Source organism: Mesoplodon densirostris, chromosome 2 (assembly GCF_025265405.1).
Source record: "Mesoplodon densirostris isolate mMesDen1 chromosome 2, mMesDen1 primary haplotype, whole genome shotgun sequence".
Lineage (NCBI taxonomy): Eukaryota > Metazoa > Chordata > Mammalia > Artiodactyla > Ziphiidae > Mesoplodon > Mesoplodon densirostris.
Genome location: NC_082662.1, coordinates 156,162,075 through 156,178,781, shown reverse-complemented (window position 1 = coordinate 156,178,781; position 16,707 = coordinate 156,162,075). Strand labels below are relative to the sequence as shown.

General features: G+C 35.5%; 1 protein-coding gene across 1 annotated transcript in view; it reads left to right on the top strand.

Moving 5' to 3' along the window:
- Positions 1–16,707, top strand: part of RALGPS2 (Ral GEF with PH domain and SH3 binding motif 2) — a 154,315-nt gene that overhangs the window by 114,376 nt on the left and 23,232 nt on the right. Inside the window, exons 9-13 of the mRNA XM_060088552.1 lie at positions 3,977–4,114; positions 5,205–5,295; positions 9,148–9,215; positions 10,608–10,743; positions 11,756–11,907. Coding sequence (XP_059944535.1) covers positions 3,977–4,114; positions 5,205–5,295; positions 9,148–9,215; positions 10,608–10,743; positions 11,756–11,907 — 585 coding nt within the window. The remainder of the gene's footprint in view (positions 1–3,976; positions 4,115–5,204; positions 5,296–9,147; positions 9,216–10,607; positions 10,744–11,755; positions 11,908–16,707) is intronic.

Below are 16,707 nucleotides of genomic sequence, written 5' to 3'. Positions count from 1 at the left end.
TAAGAGAGCAGAAGAAAATAGGGTTATGACAAACTGGCATCCTTAATGGTTGGTATAATGGTATCTACACCCTTCTCAGCTATACCTCACTGTTGCCAGCTCTCCCCCCCGCCCTTTTTTTTCTTAAGGAAAAGAGGGTCGTATGTAGATATTTCTTATGGTATTTCCTGATTTTAAAAACATTGGGACCGCTTCTAGCCTCTGATTTATATTATGTAATACATTACTTGATCATTCAATGATCATACTGTATTCATTAATAACTTAATCTGGGAAAATACGAGATAGTAAGCTCCTCCTGAGCTCTTTCGCTTGAGCGATTTAAAGCAGTTAATAATATCACTAACCAAGGTTAGAAAGTGGAATGGCAGGTGTTTAGGGACAAATAATGGTTAGTTTGGCATGTTAAATTGAAAATGAAAGTCAGAAGGTGTGTTCTGTACAGAGGTTTGGAAAGTCATCGGCAATTAGGTGGCAGTTGAAGCCTCAGAAGTAAGATAATCCAGAAAAAGTACATGCAGAGTGAAAAGATCAGTGACAGAACCATGGGGAATACCAATTCCAGGGAACATGAGGAAAAAGAAGAATGGAGGGAGGGTGGAAGCGAGGAAGGTTCAAGCCAGTAAAGACCAAGGAACAAAGGGAATGGTATAAATACTGCAGAGAGACTGAGCAGAAGGGGGAGACCGAGAGAGATGTCTAAAGATTTAGTAATGAGGAGATCATGTATGCCTTTGCCAGAATAAGTTTCAGCAACGAGATAGATGTGGATTTCAGATTATCTGCAAGTGTTAGCATGTGTGGATCAGTAGAAACTTATGTACTGTCAGTGGGAGTATGAATTGATATAGCTTTAAAAACAACGTGGCGCTGTCTTGTAAAGTTGAACATTATAATGTAAGACATACATGTATATATATATCTGTATATATCTCTGCTAGAGAAATTCTTGTACATGCGCACCAGGAGACACTTACAAGAATGTCTGTAGCAACAAGGAGGGAGGGGGCAAGTAACTCAAAACTCTATCAAATAAAATGAATAAGTAAATTGTGATATAGTTACATATTAGTTTATTCTCAATTTAAGGAATTACAGCTGTACTTAACATGAATAATTCTTAGAAACAAAATAGTAAGGCAAAGCAATCACAGACCATATTTTTAAAAATTGATTTAACAACCACTTTAAAATCACTTACTGTGTACCCATTCTAACTTTACTGATATTATTTAATTTAATCACACATATATAAAGTATGATTTTTTTAAAGCTCAAAAATAAGCAAAAGTAAAATAATACATTGTGCAGGAATACAGATAGGTGCCTCAAAAAAAAACAAGGGAATAATCTTAAAATTCGGAATAGTTGGTTACCTTTAGACAGGGAGATAACATAGGGAAAGAGCATGTAGATGATGCAACAGTGCTGATGTTGTAGTTCTTAAGTTGACTGGTATTTATTACATTGTTTGATAACAACCAATATTATGTGTTAAACTTTTATTTTTTAAAAGGTATAATTATGATTCTCACACAAATACACAATGAATACGTGTCAAATGTTTTGTTTAAATCATTAAATATATAAGGGAATCAGGAAGATATTACAGCCACTTCAAGGGATAATTCAAAGTACCACACGTACATGCAGGCAGTCAGGAATGCTGAAGTGAATTTACAGATAGTTGCAAAACTGGTCAACATCCACGGGGCAATAATCAGTTACATCCCACTGGACATATTTCATTGGTATTTTTATGGACAAGAATTTGTATTTTACAAGTTTTCAACAACTTACAGAGTTGTAAAATAGCTCAGGCCAAAAGGAGGCACTGAAGAGAGGATATACCTAGTAATCATTTTTGCCTATTCCAAAGTCTGTCACAATTTTTCCTGACCCAAGTAAACTTTTATATGTACCACATATTACATAAAAATAGAATGAAAGATAAAAAAGGTAAGTGTACTAATCTGTGTTTCTCTTTCAGTGTGTTTGTTGAAAGAGGGAGGGGCAAGGGTTCTATCTTGAGGAGGGGATCAGATTTAAAGGAAGGGTGGCTTTGATTTTGTTTTCTTAAATAGAGGAGATTTAAATGTGTGCATTGGCTTTGGGAAAGGAGCCAGTGGAGGGTGAGTGATAGTGAAGGCAACAGGGGACATTCTAGAGGAGGCAGTAGTGATTATGTTCAAAATCGCAGGTTAGATTTGGAGAGAGGAAGGGGATTCTCCTTCCTCTGAGATGGGAGGAAAAGGAAGGGAGCCAGGCTATAGATTTATTTGAAGTCATAAAAAATGAAGTTGAGAATCTCTGAAGAAAAAGAAGTATTTATGATAGGTGGCTTAAAGAATACGGTTAAGATTTACTGAATGGAATAGGAATGATACTAGGATGAATAAAAGGATTGCCATGCCAACCTTTTACATTGTGTTAAGCGCTAATTGTCTGAAAATACTGGTCAGGATTTTCATTTTTTAGAGTGCAAGATAGAGTAACCATCTGAATGAGTTTATAATCTTGAGCAGATAAGATATAAAGACAAAAGATTTTCAATAAGAAGATGATAAAGTCTTAAAACTTATCAAGTGAATGGTATAGATACTGTATGAGTTTGTAACAGAGTGTAATAAAAAAAAAAAACTTGGGGTTCAAGTGTATACTCTGAGATCCAGCTCTGTCACTAACAGTTTACAGGGCATTAGCCACTTCCTTAATATCTGTGGACCTTAGAGTATTCACCTAAAAAAAGAGGGGTTTAGACTAGACAGTTTCTAAATTCCTTTCTGTGAATCTGTGAGAAAACTAAAGAACAGTTGACACTGACCTGGATATAAGATATGATTTAAATGGGCAGAGTTGAGTCTAGGTATCATTTAAGATGGAAGAAGTGGCATGAGAAAAAACATAGGGCTTATTTGGAAGGCAGTAGGTACATCATTTTGGTTGCATTTACTCTGAGAGTTCATGAATGGCCAGTAATGAGGAGAAAGTAGGAAAGTGTATTTTTCTCTCCAGCTATAGTTGTCTTTTACACTTTACATGTGCATAGTAAACTCTCAGGAAGTATTTTTTATAGATTTGACCTTGCATATCCAGAACTAGTACAACCAAATTATTTGGGGGTATATGTTCTTTTTGTTGCTACAGAGAAAGGGCAAGGTTAACTTCAATTTGTAGTCACATGAACTGTTTCAAAGATACAGTTGTTAATCTTTAAAACAAGATGTTTCTGCCAGAATGAGACAATTTTCAAAGTAATTAAGACTCAAGTGACAGTTATCAACTCAAGGCAAGGGTGTATAGAACTAATAATAAGTAACTACCCCATGGTCAGGTAGTGGTTAGGCTGGCTAACTTAAAACTTCAGACTAGGGCTTCCCTGGTGGCGCAGTGGTTGAGAGTCCGCCTGCTGATGCAGGGGATACGGGTTCGTGCCCGGGTCCTGGGAGATCCCACATGCCGGGGAGCGGCTGGGCCCGTGAGCCATGGCCGCTGAGCCTGCGCGTCCGGAGCCTGTGCTCTGCAACGGGAGAGTCCGCAACAGTGAGAGGCCCGTGTACCGCAAAAAAAAAAAAAAACCTTCAGGCTATACCACAACTTGGAAAATAGACATAAAAACTGAGGTTCAGAGATTAAAATAACTGTCTTTGTTATATACAACTAGTCAGAGGCAGAACCAGTTCAGGAGCTCAGTTTCTTTCCATTAAGACCCATAGGTAGGTAGGTACTGGAGTTTCTAACTCCAGCCTCAAGCCGTATTTTAAAATGGTATCCTAAGAGGACATTTACAGAAAACATATTTGCACGTCTGACCCCAACTCCACAGAAATCTAGGCCTCGGTGGTCATGTTTTAACAAGGCTGCAGTGTATTAATAATGATATATTCTAAATATGGCATATACTGAAATACAGCTATAAACTATACTCTTCCAAACTATAAGTAGGAAAACACTCATTTATCTAATTTCGTTTCAGGTATCTACCTGTCAGATTTAACGTACATTGATTCAGCATACCCATCAACTGGCAGCATTCTAGAAAATGAGCAAAGATCAAATTTGATGAATAACATCCTTAGAATAATTTCTGATTTACAGCAGTCCTGTGAATATGGTGAGTTTCTGAGGGTAAAGCTAAAGATTCATTTACACAGGTTGATGGCCACTTTTCACACAACAGGGAACATCATCCTAATATAAAGGAAAATAATGATTGTTTTATTTCACTGTTTAATATTTAGCATCTTGTTTAAGATCTTGCTTTTAAGGAATTGAAGTATTTCATATTTAAAATGCTAATATCTTTTGCTTTTCTGTTATTTTGTAGCAACTTTGCTAACATAATTTTCACAATTATTTTCTATTCTCTTCATCTCATTTGATCTCCCTGATCTATTATGTAAATAGTTATTTTATTTATTTAGTTAGGGAGGGAGCTGAGACCCTTGATCCTAGTAACAGTTGACTAGCTTTCTTGAGTCCTGTGTTGAGTAAAAATAACCAATTTTTGTGCAAGATGTATTTTATGGAAACACATATATAGAAAGAGCTTTTGCAAGCCCAAATGATTAGGAAAAAAATGTTTTAATGTTTTAAAATGTTTGGATGCTTTCAGTTTGATAGGGAATAAAGATAGACTATTATAGCTATATAATTTTTATGGTGTTTAAAAACCGTGAGTTTACATTATCTGAAAGTTAAATCAAATAATCTCTTGTTTTATACTTTTCTCAATTTTTTTTAACATAACATCAAATTGTAATGTTAAATTAATCGTATTTGAAATTTCTAAGTAGGGAAGAAAAAACTACTTTACAGATGTGAGCCAGGCTTCTTTAAAAATAAAAAACCTAAAGAGCCTTACATCTTGTATTTAGATGAGGTTTGAATATAAATCACAATGATGTCTCTGGTTTTTTTCCATGAAGTTTCTCAAATACGTGGGACTTTGTAAATGGGGCTATTTGGGGGGTTTTTTTCTTCTTTTTTTTAATCTATACAAACAACATACAGCTGTAGTTTTCTAAATTACCTCCAGTTTTACATTAAATAACATTTACCTCAGTAATGTCCTTCTAGAGTTCATTTAAATTTTGGTGCCATGTGGCCTTAATTTACCTTTAAATATATTTTTCTCAGCTTAACTTTAAAAATTCTGCCTAAGATGTACTTTATCAGATAATTATTTATCACATTTTGCCTAGATATCCCCATGTTGCCTCACGTCCAAAAATACCTGAACTCCGTTCAGTATATAGAAGAACTACAAAAGTTTGTGGAAGATGATAATTACAAGTAGGTTGGATCTTCAGAAGTGGTTTGTATAACTTTGTCCTGTCCTCCACCCTTTCATCACCATGTATTTAAACATCTAAATCCTACATCTTATCATGCATATGCCTAATCCAGTTGTACATTTACAATGGTAAAGTTTATTTACATGTACTTCTTTTTAATCACTTGATGTGATTGAGCCAATATACAAGTACCTCCTCTGTTCTTCCATTAAAAAGCATTTCATGTTTCTCAAGTTGTTGAGAGCTGATGTTTGGTAGTTCTAGTTTTAAATTTTTTCCTTTCTCTCTAAATTCAAGCATTAAATCTTTATGGAAATTTATCTTTGAATAGGCTGAAAAATTAATGAAACAGTCTGTGAATAGAAAAGTTACTCCTTTTTTAATGGTAATTTTTAACACAATTTTTAACTCGTTTTCAAGTTGTTTTTGTGTATTGTGAGAATATTGAACCTTCTGAACTCTGGGTTAGAGACTTACTTGTTCAGTATAGCACCACACTTGCCCTTTTTTCTACTCAAGCAAATCCTTCTTCATTAAAGGTTTTTAAACTTACTTTTAAGACAGCTGATATCCATTTCCTTTTCCTTAACCATCCACAGTCCTGCCCAAGGGAGGAAGGATTTTTTAAATCATTAACCCTTTTTTATTTTTCAGTGGTGTGCTATACATCATGACTGCCAGGTTTTTTTCCAAAAGACAGGAGGATAAAGAGCTTATTTCTCTTGAGACTTCTCATTTTCCTTGTAGCTTCATTTGTTAATTTCAAAATTTTGTGCTGTTCCCAAGCTTTCAAATTTAACTTTGTGTCTTCCACAAATATTTTTTCCACTAAAAGGTTATACTTTAAAATTTTATCGAAGTGAAAGACTAGGTTATTTTTCAGTATTAATGCATTATATAAAATTTTTCTTATGCCATATAATAGTGATTATCAACTTCCTTGTTCCCTAAGTTTCAACAATTTTTAAAGAATTCTGCAGTACAGAATTAATACCAATAAAAGACTAGAAATTCTGGAAAACAACTAGAAATAACTTTTCTTCTAATATTAAATATATTAAGAAGCTCTGTATTTATACTTAAGTGTATCTAAACCTTTATTAATGTTTGAAAACACCTTTATTGCCACCTTTTCCACCATACCATATTATTACCACTTTATATTTCTATATCAATTTTTATTTTACAGAAAATTTTCACAGGGTAATTCATTTGAAAATGTATGAAGTCAGTGGATCGGCTTTTTAAGGTTGGAGTTGTTTCACAGATCTGATGTTGCCCTAGGTTGTAAGCTTCTTGAGTTTGATGCTCTGTGTCATATTTACCACTATTTCTTCCATCTCTCTAATTACTGACATAGCACAAAACACTCATGTTTTGTCCAATTACGTACAGAAGATTATCTTAAAACTCAAAATATGAGTAAGTACTTATTAAAATGTCTATATCTGGCTCAAGAAACTTAATGGATTTAAAAGAAGTTAAAGTTTAATCAGTAGAAATGAAGTCTAAGTAATTGTTGCATAATTATAGAGGATGGTGAATTTTAACTCTAGAAGGATAAAGTTGGCCAGTTAAGCCATTAAGTAGTTTTAGCTGTCTATAACCTGACATATTATAAGATAGCTTCATTTTGGTAGGAAAGCGGATGCTATTATACTGATTTTTGTTTTCATGAGTAGCTAGAACTCAAGCAGCCTTCTCATTATATTCATTAACAAATATTTATTCAGCTTTTGGTATTGACGAGTTATTGTGCTAGGTGCTGGGATTACAAAAGTAAGATCTTGTTCTTGCCCTTAAGAAGCTCAATCTAATGCAAAATACATCCACAAAACAAATAATTACAAAACAATTCAAACAGTACTATACTAGAGATGTGCCCAGGATGCTATGGGAACATAGATGAGAGGAGACCTAACTCAGCTTTAAGTGGGAAAAGTGAAGAGAAAAGAAACATGAACAGCTTGAGGTGACATTATTACCTGAGGCTGCATCTTAACAGATGAGTAGGAGTTAGCTCCACGTGAAGAGTTAAGAAAGGTGTTCCAGGGTATGGAAATGATCAAAGGAATAGGGTGGGAAACTTTGTTCGCTTGGGGAACTACAAGTCTCTTGGTGGTGTTGGAGCATCATATGGGGAACTGAAGAAGATAGTGTTTTCCTAAAGATACAGTTGTATTGCATGAACCTACTGATTAAATGTGTTGAAAATCAGAGCATTTTAACATAAGAGCCATTAAGGTGATAAGTTAGAAAAAAATGGTTTTTATGATGAAAGATTTAAATAAAAATGATACTTCATTTATCCATAGGCCTCTGCTTTTGGCAACTTCATCTATATAGGCAGCCAATATCAATATTACAAATTAAATGTATATGTTTTAATTGGGGTGAAAATCTTTCAAAGTTATTTCATTTTAATACTGAGCATAATATCTTTTCTCAGTGAATCAGCATCACCATTATATATAGTGTTTTGATGATGATACAGGCAACTGACACTGACTAGCCTTCACTGCTGTGCTGTTTAAATGCTTCGGCTTTTATACTGCTGTTGGTTATCAGCTGCTATTGATAGCAATGTGATTCTCCCATAGCCTTCTTTCTGTCCCTTTCTATTTTGGTTCTGTGTTAGGAAATTGTACTTGTTTTGTTTACTTTTTTGTCTTCCACCTACTAAACGGTGAGCTTCAGAAGGGAAGAGACACCATGTCTGCCTTAGTCTCCATTATATTCCAGTGCTGAGAGCACAGTGCCCGACACAAAACAGGTGTTCAGTGAATGAATGCAGCATAGTCTGGCGCCCAAATAATTAAAGTCAACTACTCTGTAAAAAGAAAAAGAGCAGAGAGTTCTGGTTAATCAAACATCTGTTCAATACATGCATTTTACATGGTCAAATAATTGGAATACAATTATATATAACTTCTTCTTTAGGATATCAAAGAAATACAAGTTAAGAACCTATAATAGATTTATCATTATACTATCATGTATAATATCATTTGTATTGTGCAGTTTCATTGTCCAATTCCAGTTGGTGAACGCTAAAAAATAAAAAGTCTTTATTAATTTCCAGACAAATGCTTAATAATAATGCAGAGTACACCAAAGTGTATTTCATGGACTACATCAAAATATTTTCTACAACTGCTTTAGTATCCTATTTCCTGAAACAGTTTCCACTGATAGGAATTATAATCTCTTTTTGCCATGGAACTCAAAACTGATATTTTATCCTAAATGGAACTTAAGTACCAACTAACAAACTTTGATTTAGGAAAGGGATTTATCATGGATTTTGTAAATAGCCTTTTTATTTGTATAGATCTTTCTTTTGATAAGTTGAGTTGGTTGTTTTTTTTGGATGGTTAGTTTTAAATAAGGTGTTTTTTAAATTTTCAGTGTTACAGAGGCCATGAGCCCATCCAGTAAAGATTCTAGAAAGAATTTACATAATATATTTAATAATATATGTGAAAGTTACTGAATTTAATTGTCAAGTATCAATATAACTTGAAGTTAAATCACCTTTTAGTCATTCATCAAATATCTTTAAATGTGTTGAATTGTTTGGCAACATTGGGGTAGTTTGGGGAGATTTCTCTGATTTTAAATATGAGTTTTTGATGTTTTTTCCCTCCCTAATATATCCTGGAATCACCGTAAGATCAGCTTTGTATGAAAGAGAAAGGAGACTTAATTAAAGATTGCTCTTGAAGAAAAATATATAGCTGAGATTATTTTATAAAAATGTTTTTAGGTTTTTGGTAGAAAATACATGATTTTAATATTATTTTGTCAAATGTTAATCATTTTATGTTCTTTGTTTCTTTTTGAAATTCAGGCTTTCATTAAAGATAGAACCAGGGACAAGCACACCACGTTCTGCTGCTTCCAGGGAGGATTTAGTAGGTTAGTGCAGCTTTCTCTCATTACCGAGTAATAAATCAGATAACCTAATAAGAAAGAATATACTCCAAAGTGAATAAACACTTAGCACATTTTATTCTGCATGCACAGTTTTCTTTTTGGTATTAAAATATGTCCATTTTTTTGTTGGTTTTCTTTAATCAAAAATCGTTACTTGTAGTTTGTACAAATAAATACATAATGTATAAATAAATACAAATAAATTTATAAATAAATATGCCAACTAATCAAGAAAAATAGATATAACCAACAGAAAATAATAAATAAGTGTTTATGAATATCGACTCTTTTTTTTAGTTAAGGATACACTGTCCTAGGCAACAAGGCTTGATTACATTAGAAATTTCTGTGGTCTAAGTGGGAAATTCTACTAATTTGAATAATTATAAGAGTCAATTGTAGTGGCTTAATTTTTTTTTAAATTTCACTCTAATACTGGACCAAGTACTGAAAGTATTAAAAAATACTTAGTCCCTTAATTTTTATCTGTTGCATTACAGTAGGGATTTATATGTATACCACACATAATCAAAAATATAAAATTGAAGAGAATTATTTATTTTTTAAGAATTCATAAGTAATAACCTTTTTTAAAATTCTAAAACAGACCTTGGCACTAAGCTTTATATTATTGTATATGCTAAAAATATTTGGAGACCCATCTCATGAGGTATGAAGGAAGTGAGGGAACAAAACCATGACAGTGTCTCAGGGGAAGAGTATTCCAAGCAGAGGAAATCATTTCAGTCTAAATCTGTTTAAGTTTGCTTTTCTTTTCATTCTTAAAGTGATACTTTGCAAATCTGTACATTATTGAGTTCCATTTTTTTAATTCCCATAAGCTTGAACAGTGTCAATATAGATTTAAATTCTAACTTGAATGCTTGACCTACCCTACACATTTTTTATCTAAGAAGAAGCTGAAACTAAGAGTGAAGAAGTAATGTGTAAAATTAAATGAGCACTGAACTAGGATTCAGAAGACCTGAGTGTTTAGTCCAGGTTTCATCTGTGATATGAGATCCTTACCCCTTCTCTTCTAATTCTGCTGCTTCCTCTGTAAATGGGGAGGATATTTATACTGGCTACTTAGTGCAAGTAAAATAGGTAGAAATTAATGGATATTGTATGTATTGAGGTTTGTGTTTTAAAATTCAGAAAATAAATATTTCTCTTGTTCAGTCAATTAAATAGAATTAACATTAATATTTAAAATTTAAACCACATTTTATATTTCATATCAAAGGATTACAAATAAAACAATTTTTTTAAACCATTTAACAATTTCTCTCCCTTTCCCTCTGTGTGTGTGTGTGTGTCTGTGTCTATGTCTATGTCTCTCTCTCTCTCTCTCTTTTTTAATTTAAACCTTAGGTCCTGAAGTAGGAGCATCTCCACAAAGTGGAAGAAAAAGTGTGGCAGCTGAAGGAGCCTTGCTACCACAGACACCACCATCGCCTCGGAACCTGATTCCACATGGACATAGGAAGTGCCATAGCTTGGGTTATAAGTCAGCATTTTTAATTTTATCTTTCAAACTTTTATGTTTTTTTTTAAGTTGGATTTCTTTTCTATTTATTTTACTAGTTGGACTTATAGTGTCCTTGCATAGTTTTATTTGTGTAACAGTAGTCTTTTTCTGATTTAGTAAAATATCTTGTTTGCATAAAGGCATTTATTTCTTCCTTTACCTTAATTTAGAAATGAGCTTTTTCCAACAGTGCCTTCACATTTGGGGGAGAAAAATGAACATTACAGATAATCATCATAAATAAAATCAGGAAAGCAATATACCATTTTCATTTTAAATTATCATAAGTATCAAGAGTGATCACTTATCTTAACCCAAATAAGTCACTGTAAAAATTGTTCTTTTGGGGCCTCCCTGGTGGCGCAAGTGGTTGAGAGTCCGCCTGCTGATGCAGGGGATACGGGTTCGTGCCCCGGTCTGGGAGGATCCCATGTGCCGCGGAGCGGCTGGGCCCGTGAGCCATGGCCGCTGAGCCTGCGCGTCCGGAGCCTGCGCGTCCGGAGCCTGTGCTCCGCGACGGGGGAGGCCACAACAGTGAGAGGCCCGCATACCGCAAAAAAAAAAAAAAATTGTTCTTTTTATTCCTAAATATAAAGAAAGGGAAACTGATTTTTTGTTTAGCTTTGCAAGATTGTTTTCTCAAAATGGAGCCCAAGGTTCACCTTTGCCATGATTTTTGTGAAAATTTAATAGCTATTTTCCAAAAGTGAATGTGAAAACAATTTTTAATGTACCCAAGAATCAAGATAAAATTAAAGTATTCTCTGTTACATAGGAAGATATGGCCTAGTTTCCTAAAAAACTTTCCCTAAACTGTTAGTTTGAGGCTCTCATGATAAAATCTGTGTGTTCATTAGTATGAGAGTTCGGAAGTAAGTTCAGGATAGCAGGTAAATCTTTTATATCCTGAATCTTTATATAAGAGTATCTTTTATATCCTGAATTAGTAACAGTAATAAAAGATATGAAAAATATTTCTCTTTGTTTCCAGTTTCATTCATAAAATGAACACAGCAGAGTTTAAGAGTGCAACGTTCCCAAATGCAGGGCCAAGACATCTATTAGATGATAGCGTCATGGAGCCCCATGCACCATCTCGAGGCCAAGCTGAAAGCTCTACTCTTTCTAGTGGAATATCAATAGGTGAGAAATAATTCTCTGAGAGGGTTCCAACTTAATGAAAAATAACATTTTTAATAAAACTCTGCTGGGAATGAGTAATTAACCCTACTACAAGTAGAAAAAATTGATAAAAGCTAAGTAGCAAAGTAGATAATGAGATGATACTACTAGTAGCTACTGAAGTTAATAATTCGTAATTGTTTGAAAAGTGCTTGATGGTTTGACTTCAAAGGGGGAGGCATTTGAGGAATGGTGAGAAGAGAACATGTGCTGATTGAATTGGTTACTGCATGTAGTTGGAATGTGGGAATGAGGAAAAGGGCAGGTCAAGTATGACTCCCGGTTTTTTAGATTAAGCAACTAGTTAGATGGTGGTGCTATTACCAAGGCAGAGAACACTAGAAGAGCAGCCACTTGTAAATGTCAAGGTATTTGTGAAGGATGACTAGGTTTGGGGAATTAAGAATTCTGTTTTGGACATGTTTGGTCCATATTGAGTTGTCAGGTAGGTAATTGAATGTATGAATCTGGTGCTTAATGGGGTAAGGTCAGGTTTGTGGATACAGGTATAAGAATTAGCATATTTATAGTATTTCAAGCCATGAGACTGGATGAGGTCACCTAGGGAGAGAATGTAAATAAATAAGAGAAGACATTCTAACATTTGGAGATGTGATTAAAAAAAAAAAGTTTTCTTTTTTTAATGGAGGGCTATCAAAGGAAACTTCAAAGGAAAAAACAGTGTGGTATCACAAAAGCCCAGTAGAGGAAGTGTCTCTGAAGGGCGGGAAGTGTTGAATGTATCAATATAAAGTGCACAGAAGAGAAGTAAGGTGAGAATGGGAGTTGATCACTGGATTTGGCAAGATCAGAGTCACTGGATGCCTCAGATGGTGGGGGTGGGGCACCAGCAACGTCGAGGACGCATCAACCAGGGCGAGCATGATGATGACGTAGCTTTCAAGAGTGGGTTCCTTGGTTTGAATGTTTGAAAAGCTTGTGGCAGATTTTCAACAGGTGCAAGTACTGAAGGGTCTGATTCTCAAGTACAACCCTTCAGTGAGCCCAAGGGGTAACAACACTCCCAGAGCCACTGCAAGGTTTACTTGATGTTACAAAGAAAAAGAAACAATTTTCTATAATATGTCCTGACTGTTATTTAGCCTCCTCCAAAGCATCAACAGTCTGCAGTCAGAACCCAGTTCGTCGCACTGACATCCTTCGGATGTCTCTCAGAAGGTTCAGTTTAGCCTGAGGTCTCACTGCCACAAATGTGGTCGCCCCACCATTCAGGCACTGTAAGCACCATATAGCAGTTGTCGTTGTCAACATCGTTATCATACTAGGGTTACCAAGAGAGAAGAACCAGGGTTTTGGGTCTTGGTGCTCCGGCTGGGTGTCGGGCCTGAGCCTCGGAGGTGGGAGAGCCAAGTCCAGGACGTTGGACCACCAGAGACCTCCAGGTCCCATGTAATATTAATTGGCAAGAGCTCTCCTAGAGATCTCCAGCTCAACCCTAAGACCCAGCTCCACCCAACAGCCAGCAAGTTCCAGTGCTGGACGCCCCATGCCAAACGACTAACAAGACAGTAACACAACCACACCCATTAGCAGACAGGCTGCCTAAAGTCATACTAAGTTCACAGACACCCCAAAACACACCACCAGACTCAGCCCTGCCCACCAGAGGGACAAGATCTAGCCCCACCCACCAGAACACAGGCACCAGTCCCTCCAGCCAGGAAGCCTACACAGGCCACTGAACCAACCTCACCCACTGGGGGCGGACACCAGAAATAAGAAGAAAAATGAACCTGCAGGCAGCAAAAAGGAGACCCCAAACACAATAAGCTAAACAAAATGAGAAGACTGAGAAATATGCAGCAGATGAAGGAGCAAGGTAAAAACCCACCACACCAAACAAATGAAGAGGAGATAGGCAGTCTACCTGAAAAAGAATTCAGAGTGATGATCGTAAAGATGATCCAAAATCTCGGAAATAGAATGGAGAAAATACAAGAAATGTTTAACAAGGACCTAGAAGAACTAAAGAGCAAACAAACACTGATGAACAACACAATAAATGAAATTAAAAATACCCTAGAAGGAATCAGTGCAGAATAACTGAGGCAGAAAAACGGATAAGTGACCTGGAAGATAGAATAGTGGAAATAACTACCACAGAGCAGAATAAAGAAAAAAGAAGTAAAAGAATTGAGGACAGTCCCAGAGACCTCTGGGACAACATTAAACGCACCAACATTCAAATGATAGGGGTCCCAGAAGAAGAGAAAAAGAAAGAGGCTGAGAAAATATTTGAAGAGATTATAGTTGAAAACTTCCCAAACATGGGAAGGGAAATAGTCAAGTCCAGGAAGCTCAGAGAGTCCCATACAGGATAAACCCAAGGAGAAACATGCCGAGACACATATTAATCAAACTATCAAAAATTAAATACAAAGAAAAAATATTAAAAGCAGCAAGGGAAAAGCAACAAACAACATACAAAGGAATTCCCATTAGGTTAACAACTGATCTTGCAGCAGAAACTCTGCAAGCCAAAAGGGAGTGGCAGGACCTATTTAAAGTGATGAAAGAGGAAAACCTACAACCAGGATTACTCTACCCAACAAGGATCTCGTTCAGATTTGACAGAGAAATTAAAACCTTTTCAGACAAGCAAAAGCTAAGAGAATTCAGCACCACCAAACCACCTTTACAACAAATGCTAAAGGAACTTCTCTGGGCAGGAAACACAAGAGAAGGAACAGACCGATAAAAACAAAACCAAAACAATTAAGAAAATGTTAATAGGAACATACATACATATCGATAATTACCTTAAATGTGAATGGATTAAATCCTCCAACCAAAAGACACAGACTGGCTGAATGGATACAAAAATAAGATCCATATATGTGCTGTCTACAAGAGACCCACTTCAGACATAAGGACACATACAGACTGAAAGTGAGGGGATGGAGAAAGATAATCCATGCAAATGGAAATCAAAAGAAAGCTGGGAGTAGCTATACTCATATCAGACAAAATAGACTTTAAAATAAAGACTATTACAAGAGACAAAGAAGGACACTACATAATGATCAAGGGATCACTCCAAGAAGATAATATAACAATTGTAAATATTTGTGCACCCAACATAGGAGCACCTAAGTACATAAGGCAAATGCTAACAGCCATAAAAGGGGAAATTGACAGTAACAATCATAGTAGGGGACTTTAACACCCTGCTTACACCGATGCACAGCTCATCCAAAATGAAAATAAATAAGGAAACACAAGCTTTAAATGACACAGTAGACCAGATGGACTTAATTGATATTTATCATCCAAAAATAATAGAATACACTTTCTTCTCAAGTGCTCATGGAACATTCTCCAGAATAGATCGTATCTTGGGTCACAAATCAAGCCTCGATAAATTTAAGAAAATTGAAATCATATCAACTATCTTTTCCGACCCCAGTGCTATGAGACTAGATATCAATTACAGGAAAAAAACTAAAAAGGACAAACTCATGGATGCTAAACAAGACGCTACTAAATAACCAGGAGATCACTGAAGAAATCAAAGAGGAAATCAAAAAATACCTAGAAACAAATGACAATGAAAACACGACGACCCAAAACCTATGGGATGCAGCAAAAGCAGTACTAAGAGGGAAGTTTATAGCTGTACAATCCTACCTCAAGAAACAAGAAACATCTCAGATAAACAACCTAACCTTACATCTAAAGCAATTAGAGAAAGAAGAATTAAAAAAACCCAAAGTTAGCAGAAGGAAAGAAATCATAAAGGTCAGATCAGAAGTAAATGAAAAAGAAACAAAACAATAGCAAAGATCAATAAGACTAAAAGCTGGTTCTTTGAGAAGATAAAATTGATAAACCATTAGCCAGACTCATCAGGAAAAAAAGGGAGAAGACATAAATCAGGAGAATTAGAAATGAAAAAGAAGTAACAACTGACACTGCAGAAATGCAAAGGATCATGACAGACTACTGCAAACAGCTATATGCCAATAAAATGGACAACCTGAAAGAAATGGACAAATTCTTAGAAAAGTACAACCCTCCAAGACTGAACCAGGAAGAAATAGAAAATATGAACAGACCAATCACAAGCACTGAAATTGAAACTGTGATTAAAAATCTTCCAACAAACAAAAGCCCAGGACCAGATGGCTTCACAGGTGAATTCTATCAAACATTTAGAGAAGAGCTGACACCTGTCCTCCTCAAACTCTTCCAAAATATAGCTGAGAGAGGAACACTCCCAAACTCATTCTATGAGGCCACCATCACCGTGATACCAAAACCAGACAAAGACGTCACAAAAAAACCTACAGGCCAGTATCACTGATGAACATAGGTGCAAAAATCCTCAATGAAATACTAGCAAACAGAATCCAACTGCACATTAAAAGGATCATACACCATGATCAAGTGGGGTTTTTCCCAGGAATGCAAGGATTCTTTAATTTATGCAAATCAGTCAATGTGATACACAATATTAACAAACTGAGGGATAAAAACCATATGATCGTCTCAATAGATGCAGAAAAAGCTTTTGACAAAATTCAGCACCCATTTATGATAAAAACTCTCCAGAAATTGGGCACAGAGGGAACCTACCTCAATGTAATAAAGGCCATATATGACAAACTCACCGCCAACATCATTCTCAGTGGTGAAAAACTGAAACCATTTCATCTAAGATCAGGAACAAGACAAGGGTGCCCAGTCTCTCCACTATTATTCAACTGAGTTTTCAAAGTTTTAGCCACAGCAATCAGAGAA